At 40.3% G+C, this 12,708-nt stretch overlaps 1 protein-coding gene across 9 annotated transcripts in view; it reads right to left on the reverse strand.

Annotated features, from left to right (window-relative positions):
* Nucleotides 1–12,708, reverse strand: part of LOC132883485 (neurexin-1a-like) — a 602,912-nt gene that overhangs the window by 403,352 nt on the left and 186,852 nt on the right. For 4 of the 9 annotated variants that reach the window (XM_060917169.1, XM_060917165.1, XM_060917164.1 and 1 more), the window contains 2 exons: nucleotides 11,170–11,214; nucleotides 10,004–10,165 (listed from right to left, as the gene is read on the reverse strand). In XM_060917169.1, coding sequence (XP_060773152.1) covers nucleotides 10,004–10,165; nucleotides 11,170–11,214 — 207 coding nt within the window. The remainder of the gene's footprint in view (nucleotides 1–10,003; nucleotides 10,166–11,169; nucleotides 11,215–12,708) is intronic. The other 5 variants (XM_060917172.1, XM_060917171.1, XM_060917170.1 and 2 more) reach the window with 2 other exon arrangements.

Below are 12,708 nucleotides of genomic sequence, written 5' to 3' on the forward strand. Positions count from 1 at the left end.
TTAATGAGCTAAACATAATAAAGATAAAGATGTTTAAACTTGCCAAAGATGGAACACCGCAGATGGATCAGTTCATATTTATATCTAAATCTATTTCATTTGTGACCACAAAGCAATCAACTGTGTGAGCAGTATGCTGGGGGTCATGCCACTAGGTTCTACTTGTGTCTGGTCCACTGGTGTTTTCTAGGTTGCAAGTATTAGTTGGTAATGCAGATTTCTGCCAGACATCAGCAACATCAGAAGAATCTGACCTTTTCTTCATATGTACTTGTAAGGTGCTTGTTCAGTTCTCCATCATCTTGATGAAGAACTTAACCCCGAGTTGATCTTCCTGTATATACCTGCCCCAGACTGCAGATATCTGACCTGCTGATAAGCTTCCCAAGCTCAGCCATGATACTCCACAGCTGCATTCTCTTCAATGGCTTGAGCCCTTGAGTCACAAGTAGTGTACGTCCTGACCTGTGATACTTCCAAACATAAAGAAGATTAATGAAGGAACTAAACTTCTCCTGGTTGTGCAAATAGCTTAAAAAAAACCTGTGTCTTTATTCTTGCACTTTCTGGTGGAACGAACTGGTCTCATGTTGGCTGTATCTCCACCTTGTACCCAGTATTCCCCAGGACAGTCTTCAGATCCACTCACGGGCGATTGCTCTAAGACAATGAGGGAGGCTCAGCCTCCTCTAAAAATGAAGAACATCGTGTAGGATGAATTGCACTAGGCTTATGTTATAGCCGACCTTATAACATTGCTATTTCAGATCCAGAATCATAGAAATATATGTGCTCAACCCAACTACAGTGCGAAATCATTCAGTTATAACTTTCCCCAGTTCGCCTAATGTGTGCATGAGTTTTTCCCCCTCGTGACAGCGCGATGCAGCCCAGCCTCAGTAGACTTCAATGGCATTTGGGAGCTATGCGCTTTCAATATCAAAATGCAAGACGATTATTGGACAAATACTGCGAAAACGCCCGCCCCACGGACTCCCAGCCTCAGTGGACTTCAATGGCATTTGGGAACTACGGTATGCGCTTTTCAATCTCAAAATGCAAGACGGTTATTGGACAAATACTGCGAAAATGCCCGCCCACCAGACTCCCAGCCTCACAGTGGGAGGGACATGGCAAAGCTTTCCGTGAGGAGACTGGTGATTGGTGAAAGCGGCCGGATATTTTCTTTGATTGACAGCTTGTTTCAAATATAGACAGGCAGCGGTGAATCTCAGTTCAGTCCCATGCGGATTCGCAAGTGCTGTGATGTATTGTAAGAGATCAGCTTACATTTCGATTTCATTCATTACATACGGTTTCTACCAGCTTTTTTAGTTTGTATATATTTTCATTGTAAATAAAGTGTAAATATAGTGTTGTCAAGTTTGCTATCTTAGTTCCAGAAATTTCGTTTATTTGAGTGACTGAACTTGAACTTGAGGGGGCTAGTCAGCTAGCAAGAAAGCTGCGCACGGATGCCAAGCATTGCTGATTTAATTTTGGCGAAGCCATTTGCCAGTCTTCCTTTCAAGGAAAAAATTAAAATTAAAGAGCAGGGTAGACCAACGCCTCAAATTGACTTGGTGAAAAAGGTAGGGAATAATACTCGTTCCTTTCAGCTCTCCTGGTACGAGAAAGTGAATTGGCTAACAGCAAGTGACCCACATCAACAACAGTAAATAGGCTACTTTAGTAATATGTCATGGATGGACCAAAAATATAGAATCTATTTAAAATGTTTATGCTGAGTATATTATATTGGAATATATATTTTTCTGGATATGAATTAAACACAGCTACAATTTGGAAAACATTTTTAAACAAAAACACAGACGAGAACATTTCACACTACAGACCTGGATTAAAAGTGAAGGGTTATCAAAATTGTCAATAAAACATTTCTCAGTCAAAATAAGTAAAATATAGGGAAAGTGTCATTGAATGAAATGTGTGGCACCCAGCTCTATGTTTGGCTCCCCAAGGTCAGTGCTTGTGCCTATTCCAGAACACTCTGCTGTTACTGCTGAGGTTCCTGACAAAGAGCTGCTTTCAATAATGATCAATTTTTAAACAACATGCCATAATTTTAAAATATAAAATGTTAAAATATACCCCCCCAACACCACCATCATGTATATTGGACAGTAGGCTAATGGGCCAAAAGAACCTGTTATTTCACAGTTTGTGACCCTGCCAACAATCAGCCAGATCAGAGGCAAGAGTATGGGCAAAATTGATGTGTTTTTTCTTTTTTCTTTTAAAATCTGGAAATATTGTAACCGACCAGCCTCCCCTGTTTGAAAGACTACCAGCTGCCACTGGATCCACTGTACCCTTGGCCCAGAGAGTGAAGGAGATGGATGAAGTGAAGGAGTTTCTGGTTGAAACCAGAACATGGGTGCAAAGATTATTGGTATCTTTGCACTTAGGTTGATCTCTACTAGAATAAACATGGAAGTCTGTTTTCCAAATAGATTCCAAAGCACTTGTGTAACTCTCTCTGGATAAGAATGTCTGCCAAATACCAGAAAAGAAAATGTAAATATTATTATCCGTCAGCTCTGCTGGATGCTTGCTGCTTGCCTCAGGACATGCCTTATTCATCCCGATGCTCAGCTTCGGCTTGGAGCTCTGCACTTTCTGCTGTTGTGGATGGTCCCACCACAGCATTAAAGATTTTCATTTCCCAAAAATAGTTTTTGCTTGTTTCAGTGGATAATCTTACCTTCATACTGTAGATTTGTTCCTGTGAACTGCTGCTGTAATCATAAAGACCATCCTTTCCTCATCTGACTCTTATTCACAAAATGCAACACAGTAGATCCATCCATCCATTCATCCATTCATTATCTATCCTGCTGGTCCATCATAGTCATGGGGGAGGCTTGAGCTAAGCCCACCTGACTTCGGTCAAGAGGTAGGATTCACCCTGGGCAGGTTGTCAATTTATTGTATGGCTAACACATAGACCAACAACCATCACAGACATTCACACCTATGGGGGATTTTGAGTAGCCACTTGACTGAATCCACATGTCTTGACTGGATCCACATGGGGAAGCCAGAGCCTAAAGGTTAGAGAAGCAACTATGGGACCAAAAAGTAACTAGTTCGATTCCCTGGACTAGCAAGGATGGCTGAAGTGCCCTTGAGCAAGGCACCTAACCCCCAACCTCTCCCTGGCTGTACGTCACTCTGGATAAGAGCGTCTGCTAAATGCCTGTAATGTAATGTTTTTGGACTGTCTGTGGGAGGAAACAAAAGCACCCTGAGGAAACCGGATGCAGGCACAGGGAGAACATGCAAACTCTGCACAGAAAGGCCCCAGCTGACTATGGGCGATAGGCAGGGTACACCCTAGACAAGTCATCAGATCATCGCAGGGCTGACACATAGAGACAAACAACCATTCACACTCACATTCACACCTACAGTCAATTTAGAGCCACCAATTACCCTGACCTGCATGTCTTTGGACTATGGGGAAACCGGAGCACCCGGAGGAAACCCATGCAGACACGGGGAGAACATGCAAACTCCACACAGAAAGGACCCCATTGATTGGAAGGTTCAAACCCAGAACCGTCTTCCTATGAGGTGACTGTACTAACCACTGCAACACCATGCCACCCGCAACACAGTACAGTTTGTCTTTATTTTTCTACACCTGTATAGTTTAAAGATTTACAATCACACTCTTGAGTGTCACCCAGAAGAGTTTACAGTTTCCTCTCCATTTAGACTCATTTTTTTCTTCTTTACTGTAGCCTCTGTCTTGCCCATTAGTGAGATACAGCCATATTTTTTTTCCTGTAAAGCTGCTTTGTGTACATTTACAATATCCATTATTAAAAAATGCTAAAGCAATTAAATTTAATTGCATTGTTTTTAGAGAAAAAAAAACATTCGACCAAGAAGCCAAGCACACAGTAACTCTTTTCCCAGAATTTCACTCCATGTGTTCACTATTACTCGAACATCATGATGTGAAGACATAAGCCAAGTTACTTTTAATCTGAAATGATGTAGCCTGACACAATACACCTCTTGATACAAAATGGCAAAAGGTCAATGCTGTCCTGGCTTATTACATCAGAGCAGAGACAAGCTGACTTGTTTGAGCCTGTCTCTAAAATGAATCTTGTGGAGCCCATTTGTGATCCAGAGAAAGAAAACAGCTTTGTCTATTATTCCAATGTTCTGATAAAAATCATCCCCTTACCACCTTATAACCATTCACTTTTATGCTAAACTGCCACGTTTGTATTTACCAGATGCACCATTAAATATTGATCAATTATTGATAATTAGATAATACACTCCCTGGCCATTTTATTAGGAACACCCCCACACCCACCTGCTGTTTTCTGCAGTTCTCTAATCAGCCGATCCCTTGACAGCAGCACAGTGCATCAAATCATGCAGATACAAATGAAGAGCTTCAGTTAATGTTCACTTCAAACATCAGAACAGGAAAAATTGGGATCTCAAAGTGTGACTTTCACTGTGGTATGGGTGTTGGTTTGAACCAGATGGACTGGTTTGAGTATTTCAGAAACTGCTGATCTCCTGGGGTTTTCACACACAACAGTCTCTAGAGTTTACACAGAATGGTGCGAAAAAAAAAACATTGAGTGAGTGACAGTTCTGTGGGTGGAAGCAAACGTCTTGTTGATAAGAGAGGTCAGAGGAAAATGACCAGATTGGTTCGAGCTTTTTTTGCCAGGAAGGATATAGCAACTCATATAATCACTTTACAAGTGTAATGAGCAGAAAAGCATCTCAGCATGCAACAGCAGAAGAACACATTGGGTTCCACTCCTGCAGCCAAGAACAGGAATCTTAGAATCAAGAACAAGTTCCTATTAAAGTGGCCACTGAGTGTATGGCACGAACACATGTTTTCTCCAACACATGTGAAGCAAGTCAAATATATTTTTTCAACTTCTGCTTTTGCATCACAGGGCAGTGCAACACACTCGGAAGAAAAGCGCTGTCTACCCTCTTCCACATACAAGAGCTCGCAGATGCCTGAGATTGATTGGCTGTATTGCTGTGATTGACATGGGAGCGAACATATGCCATTCTTCCTACCCAGTGAGCAATTCAGCTTCTGTTGCTGTCGGCCACAGATGGCCATGTCATCATTGGGATTTGAATTCCTAAGCTCACGATCAAAGAGAGAGAGCTTTATTTTTGCATGACTTGCGAGTCAATGAAGTTTTCTTGTCTGTACATGCAATGTTGCTTAAAATATTTTATTTTTACAGTAAATGGCCTTTTTTTCTGCTGGCATGCTTAATATTCTACAAAAAAACAGGGACATGTCCAGTGGGACTGTATTAGCATGCGGCAAAGAAGCGTTCACTGGAGCTGATCTGGAATGGGTACACAAAGACAGCAAGTATATAAACCTATAGAAATCTATATTGATATATGTCCTGGTTGTCATTTATGAACCAAGGAAGGGTAAGAGTGGATGAAACTTGGCTCTTGGTGCTTATTTGACTTGATGCTGAACATAAAAATGTAAAAAAAAAAAAATATATATATATATATATATATATATATATATATATATATATATATATATATATATATAAAATTGCAGTCTGAGCTCATTCTCAATTGCCTCCAAATTGGTGACATTGAGATTATTTCTGTTCAGTGTGAAACAGAGTGTGCAAGCAAAGTCAAGAGAGACAGAGAGAATGTGCGTACACTTGAGAGAGAGAGAGTATGTACCAGGTACAATTTTCCATCAGCTCTTCCATTTCAGCATGACAACCATAAGAAGTCTACAGGGAGAAAACAAATAGCAATTTGAGAAGAACTGCTTGGCACTGGATCCTATCCAGAGAGGGAAAAAAGAAACAGGTAGTACACCTGCAATTCTTTAGTCACATCGCCCGAGTGCACAGCAGATACTGCCAATAAAATGCAATCAATATGGGGAGTGGAGACAAAGGGCACCTTTTAGAGCCCAGCAAAATTGGACGAAGCTCCAAGCCCGGCGTTTTCCAACCAGCCAGGAGAGTCGCACCAAGCTCATTTGTCACTGGCTTGGAGAACTGACAACGAAGCTATTACCACAACAACATTTCATCATCAGAACAGAGGAGCCAGGAGTCGAAACGGGGGAATGCCAAGACTCAGGAGCGTGACCACGAGCCCGTGTGATCAATCAGAGGCCAACCGTGTCAAGAACCTGGCTGCAGATGTACACAGCATCTGGTTTGAACCCCAGCCTGGAAGCTCCACACAGCCTTCTGAAGGGCTTTTCTGAAAGTGAAAGCTGTCTCTGTGCCTCATAACATGTGAATCACATGATTCACAAGAGCAATTTTTTTTGTTTGTGTTTACAGACTTCACATGCTGTTTTACACATTTTCCATATGTCCTGCATGTGTTTATTTGTTCTTTCATTATTGTTGCACAATTTCTTTATTTTTGTGATTTTTACACAGGATTCGTCTATTTTCATATTTTTTTCAAAGGTGATTCATTTATTTATGTTCATGTTTTTAGACAATTTATTTTTCACATGTAATTTTTTCCCCACATGATCCCCCCCCCCCCATGGCTCTTTTTGGACCTGAATCATTTATTTTCATGTCAGATTTCTTTTTTTTTTCAAAATGAACCATTAATTTTTAATTTTCTCACGAGTTTATTACACCATTGATTACTTTCTGTGTTCCAGGATTCATTTTTCTTTTTCTTTCTTTTTTTTTGCATATGATTAATTTACTTTCACTTACTTTACAGTTTATTGATTTATTTACATATGATTTTCTGCACACGAATCATGTTTCACATTACAGAATGTAATCAAGTTCACATCCAGGGCATAACCTTGAAATGGAATTTCAACTCCTTTTTTTATCACATGATCATATATTACCCACATATTAATCATATATGGAAAAATATGATCACGTGTGAGAGGAATCTATTTTCCATCATATGAGAAACGAGTTCACGCCGAGGTGTTAATGAGGTGTTCTCAATCACTTTGCTCTCGCTCATTATTTGATTAAAGCAGCCGCCTCTGTAAACCAAGCACAAGTAATTGCTTGCTGTGCTAACGACTTGGGTTGAGAAACACACTCCTTCATCTTCAATTATCGCATTTGGTGTGATGTTAATTTGGAGCAAAGTTAAAACATTGTTGGACACTGTCGCAAAATCCTCTTGACTCTTTATGAATACATGGTGAGTGTGTGAAAAAAACAGCACAATTTGGCTTGACATGAATCTTAACCTCTTTTAGATTCCTGTGAGCTTCTAATTCGCAAATGTTTGACGCGACTCTGGACATCATTGATGAGAAGCTCAAAAGTTAACTTTGACATTGAATGAGAATGTTTGCTCCATAAAGGTACTAATATTTTTACGGTGTGTTTAAAATGTCATTGTTTAAACCATGGCTCTTTTGTTTTTAATGAGCAGAGCTCTCTAATGAGCTCGAGAAGGAGAGCAGAGCAGCCATGTGCTAAAGAACCCAAGTGCTAGTTATGGAAAGTCCCCATAGGACTTTCTTCAAGGTTCAGTGAGGACAGATTCGTCGACTGGAGGTGGGGAGGGGAGGCTGTAATCTAGGACAGCTGTAAAGATGCAGCGAGAAAGAAAGAAAAAATAGCCAGGCTCTACTGGCGAGTAGAAATTGAACTTTTTGAAATTAAGAGATAAATGACGAGACGAGTACTGAAGTGCTTTTTAGAAAGTCTAGCAATCTGTGAAATGGCTTTTGATGTCCGGAATACCCATTAAAAAGGTGATGGAAATTTTAAATATCTGTCCCATGATTGGAATAACATTGAAAAGTGTTAAGAATGGTGAAGGGCAGTTTACTGAGTGACCTTCAGTTCACCTTGGAGTTTCAAATTTAGATGAGTTTCTTGAAGTTCTGGGTCATATGTATTGCAAACTGGGAATTTTTTTCTTCCTTTGGTAATGATTCTTCCATAAATTGAGCTAAATCGAGGACCAAAGCTTCTCAAAATGGAAGCTGAATGAAATGAAATGTTGCTGTAGAATTGCTGATGAAGAACCTTATCCATTCCTCGGTCACGTAGCTAGCCAGCAACTTGATCAAATTATGACAGTGGATTTTCTTAGCTAGAGAGGTTTGGGGACCTGTATCTGTATTCAGATTGAAACCCCAAATGGGTGTGGGTTTCAAACCTAAACTGAAAGGTTTCATGTAAAAATCCCAGATGTAGAAAAGTAAGCATGGTGTCTGCATCTGACAGTTCTGACAGTTTCTCAGCCTCAGCTATATCAATGATCTCAAGTAGCCATTTGCAGGCAGGACTGTTTATATAATCTCACTCACACAGTTACTATTTTTCTCTGTATCTGCCCATGATTTTTCAAACAAATTTATGTGGTTTCCCAAAATATTAACCTATTTTAAACCACCACCATCCTGACAAGGCAGTTACTAAGGATGAATGAACAAATATGAATGCTGTATGTTCATGCAAATAAACATGGTCTTTCTTTGTCATACAAGCTTCATATATGAGTGCACTGGAAGAATAGTGAAAGTATAATCCTCCCATTCCTGCAACTATTTTGTTGCGTCCTGTAGGATCCCAATCCTTAACCCCTTGGCTGCCACCCATAATTAAAACAGACTGGCTGCTGTTCCATGCATGCTTCTCTAAAGATTGGCTGATATACATTTTGGTTTCCCTGATTATTATCATCATCATCATCATTATGATCTTCATCATCATGCCTATCATCACCACCACCTCGATTCCTAGCCTCACCATCACCTCCTCCACCAGCCCCAACAACAGCATCATCATTCTCATCATCATTCTCAGTCTCACTATCTCTTCTCATACCATGTCCTCCACCATGTGTACCACCACATACGGTACATGCACCCTACCACCTCACCTGCATGGCCCTCTCCCTCTAGGCATTACTCTTCCACCACCTCTAGTTCTACATCTACCTCTACCAAGACCTCTAGCTACAGCTTGCCTCCTACCTCTGATGACCAAATCAGGTATGCTGTCCTCACTGCCATCACTAGATGATCCATCAGCACCACTGCCCTGATAATCACTTCCACTTCTCTCATTTCCACTTTCATCCTCATCACTACTTCCCAATTCTATGTTCTGTGTCTCCCTAAATATTATGTCCCTCACTTCTCCTGCAGTATATCTCTTTCTTGCCATAATTTGCTCCAAAACACACTAAAAGAGCAAAAAAAGTAAATAACGCACTGTGTCAGACAATGACAGGACACCACATGACTAATACAGGGCCATGTGACTGTTTTGTACACCATACCAAAACATATCCAACTGGAAGAATGTTTTAGGCATTGACTGTAATTCATATGTGCCACTGTGAAGCCATGTAAGGTACATAAAAGGAGGTGTACGAGTAGCGTACATCATAAGACACAGCGGTAAAAGATTTCATGACATACGTGACTCGTCCAAGGGCATTGAAGGGTTTAAGCACTCCTCTAGTTTCCAGCCAGATGCCATATAACCTTTAAGCCAAGCTTTCTCAAAAACAAGCAAACAAACAAGCAAGAAATCTGATCGAATCTGATCAACGTCTTCATATCGAGTTGTATCCTTACTCTTGACAGAACATCATCTTTGCAGGAAGATGGTAAAGCAAAGTTTGAAAGTAAACCTAATAAAATTTCCATCTTGATTTGTTAAATTATGTTTTATAAATAGAAAAAAAACTGTTCCAGACCTCCATGGAAAAAAGAGAAAAATTAGGAAAATCTGTTTTTCCATGCAATCAGGAAATCATGAGTCATGGCTGTAGGTTGGAAAGTAGCCTACTTCTTGCTATGACAAAGTGGCTTGTTCTGCAAGTACAATTTCTGCTCAAAAAAAAAAATCCCCAAAGGAGATGGAGATAAAATGCAGGCTGTGTATGTGCTACTTTTTTTTCCCTTGGGAATTTAAAAACGTTCTTTGGCAGCAAGTTGGAAAATCAGAAGCAAGCAGTTTACCTCCTTCAGGCAGCCCATGAAGTTGTTGCTAACGGGAGATCCAGGCAGGTCGGCTGTGCTAGGGCTTCCTCCAACATAGAAAAAGTCATCCGAGCCTAGCATGGTGTAGTCCTCCTGTGTGTATCCCGTGGTGGTAAGAATTCCATCCACGGATATCGTAACCTAGACAACAAAGCACAGGAAAAGGACACGCTATACTCTTGTAAGCTTTAGCATTTTGGTTTGACCGCTCAGAACCTATATCTTGTATGTTTAAGTTTTTCCCTGCTTTTTAAAAATTCCATTTTCATGTCTTTCTTAAGTTCAGGACGCATTTAAAGATTTAAAAGGTTTGCAGTTTATTGAAAAGTTCTTAAATTTATCCTTTCTAGTTAAGCTTACAAACTGATTGCCCAATGTCAAGTTAGTGTTTGTGTTAGTATTCTACTTTTATGTAACATAAAAGTCATTTTGTAGACACAAAAATGGTGTTAGTACATGTTATGTGAACTAGGTGCTAGTTTTTAGTTTGATTAGTCGTTTTAGTTTTATATTCAATTGAAAATAAAAATTAAAAAACAACATTTCATTAGAGGGTTAGATGCAAGCGATGTGAAATACAATCACTGTTGGTTTAAGCCACACAGAAAATAAAGCAGAAACCAAAATATCTCATGCTGATTTGCTCTTTTTAGCACATGCTTGCAAAGTAAAAGGAATAAAGCTATACTCCGAAGCTGTACACTTCATGCTGTGTAAAGGCACAGCCAGGTGGGTGGTAGCGCAGGCAGCGTTTTAGGACAGCATTGAAGATACATAGGAGAGTAAAAAGCACCAGGATTGAGGAGAAAGTGAAAATGCTGGGAATGGCATGCTGAGATCATGGGGTCAGAATTGGCAAAGCCAGAGAGCATCAGCCAGCAGATGGTCCTCCTCGTGAACCACTGCTTGATGCAAAAGGCTCAACGTGATGGCCCTGAACAAAGGTGAAATAAAGGAGGAAGAAACCAACCAAACAACCAATGGAGGGAAAGTGGGGGGGGGGGACAAATGGATTTGGAAAAAAGTAAGCGGAGAAGTACCAACCGCAAGTCCCCTTTATTTTGGGTTTATGACGTCTACAGTAAAAAGAAAGAAAAGAAACACACGGCAAACCCAAACTAAGAAACAATTAGAATGATATCTACCGAACAATGTAGTTTGTTTACCATAGCGTGTCCAATGCCTGAATGCTTTGTGGAAAAGGGGGGAGAAAGGAAATTAAAACTGTGAACAGAACAACGACCGTTACTCAAAAAAGATATGATGATTACTACCAAGGTTAGTACACTCTCAGATAAAAGAACGATTTGTTAGTAAAATGACACATTCCATGGATGGTGTTAGTTTCCCACAGCATGTTAGTATCACAAAAGAAAAAAAAGGGCAAACAAGTTTTTACAAAGAAAAAAATAAAATGTGTAACTACAAGCTGGTGTTAGAATTAGCACTGATTTGTATCTCTATGTATCTATGTGCATAGTTGATAAGCTGAATGAATTTTTAATATTCTCTCAATATCAAACATAAGAGAGAAGGCTTGAAGCACATCAGTCGACCCTCTTTGATGGAAATCTGCCTTTTAATATGACTTGAACACTTTTTTTAGCTCGCTGATCAGCTACTGATGCGACCAGTTTCGTCGCCTTGAGAACTGACGGCTCCCGTGCCTTCCTCTTTAGGCCTTAGTGATGAACTTGAAGTTCATGTTATTGCAATGAGACAAAGCAAAGGAGATCCTGATACAGAAATGAGCAAAGAATGATCTGTCTGTTCCCTGACTGTGCATGCATTTGCAAGGTGCATGCTGTGATTTCATAAAATGTGCTCAATTCATGAATTTCTGTTATTTTTTAAGTTAAAAAACAGTCCTTTGCTATTTGAGCAAGGGCATACTCTGTATAGCATTTATTTTGCAATTTTCCCTTAAAAACCCTGACAACTCCCCTTTTTTTGTGAGTAAGAGAACCCATTGTAACCCCTTTCACCCTTGCTTCTTGGCCAAGTTATATCTTCCAGTCAGGATCTTACAAATCTTCAAAAAAATATATAATCTAAAGGGTTTGATATTTCTTTTTGGAGGCACTGCATCTGTAAACCCTACAACAAATGGTCCCCATATCACATAGTTCCAAGTAGAAACCTTATAATTAAACTCTCTAAAATACCCTTGAAGAACCCTTTTTCCCCTTAAGACTCTAGATTCTCTGGCTAAAACATCACAATAATTCAAACTGAGGAAGTTCAGTTTCTCATCTCATCTCATTATCTCTAACCGCTTTATCCTGTTCTACAGGGTCGCAGGCAAGCTGGAGCCTATCCCAGCTGACTACAGGCAAAAGGCAGGGTACACCCTGGACAAGTCGCCAGGTCATTGCAGGGCTGACACAGACAACCATTCACACTCACGGTCAATTTGGAGTCACCAGTTAACCTAACCTACATGTCTTTGGGGGAAACCGGAGCACCCGGAGGAAACCCACACGGACACGGGGAGAACATGCAAACTCCACACAGAAAGGCCCTTGCCGGCCACGGGGATCGAACCTGGACCTTCTTGCTGTGAGGTGACAGCACTAACCACTACACCACTGTGCCGCCCAGTTCAGTTTCTGTAAAATAGAAAAAAAGTCCAATCTAGAACCACTTATAAAGTCACTGGTTTGTCCCTTTTTGGGAACCGTACA

The sequence above is a fragment of the Neoarius graeffei genome, chromosome 3 (assembly GCF_027579695.1).
Source record: "Neoarius graeffei isolate fNeoGra1 chromosome 3, fNeoGra1.pri, whole genome shotgun sequence".
Taxonomy (NCBI): domain Eukaryota; kingdom Metazoa; phylum Chordata; class Actinopteri; order Siluriformes; family Ariidae; genus Neoarius; species Neoarius graeffei.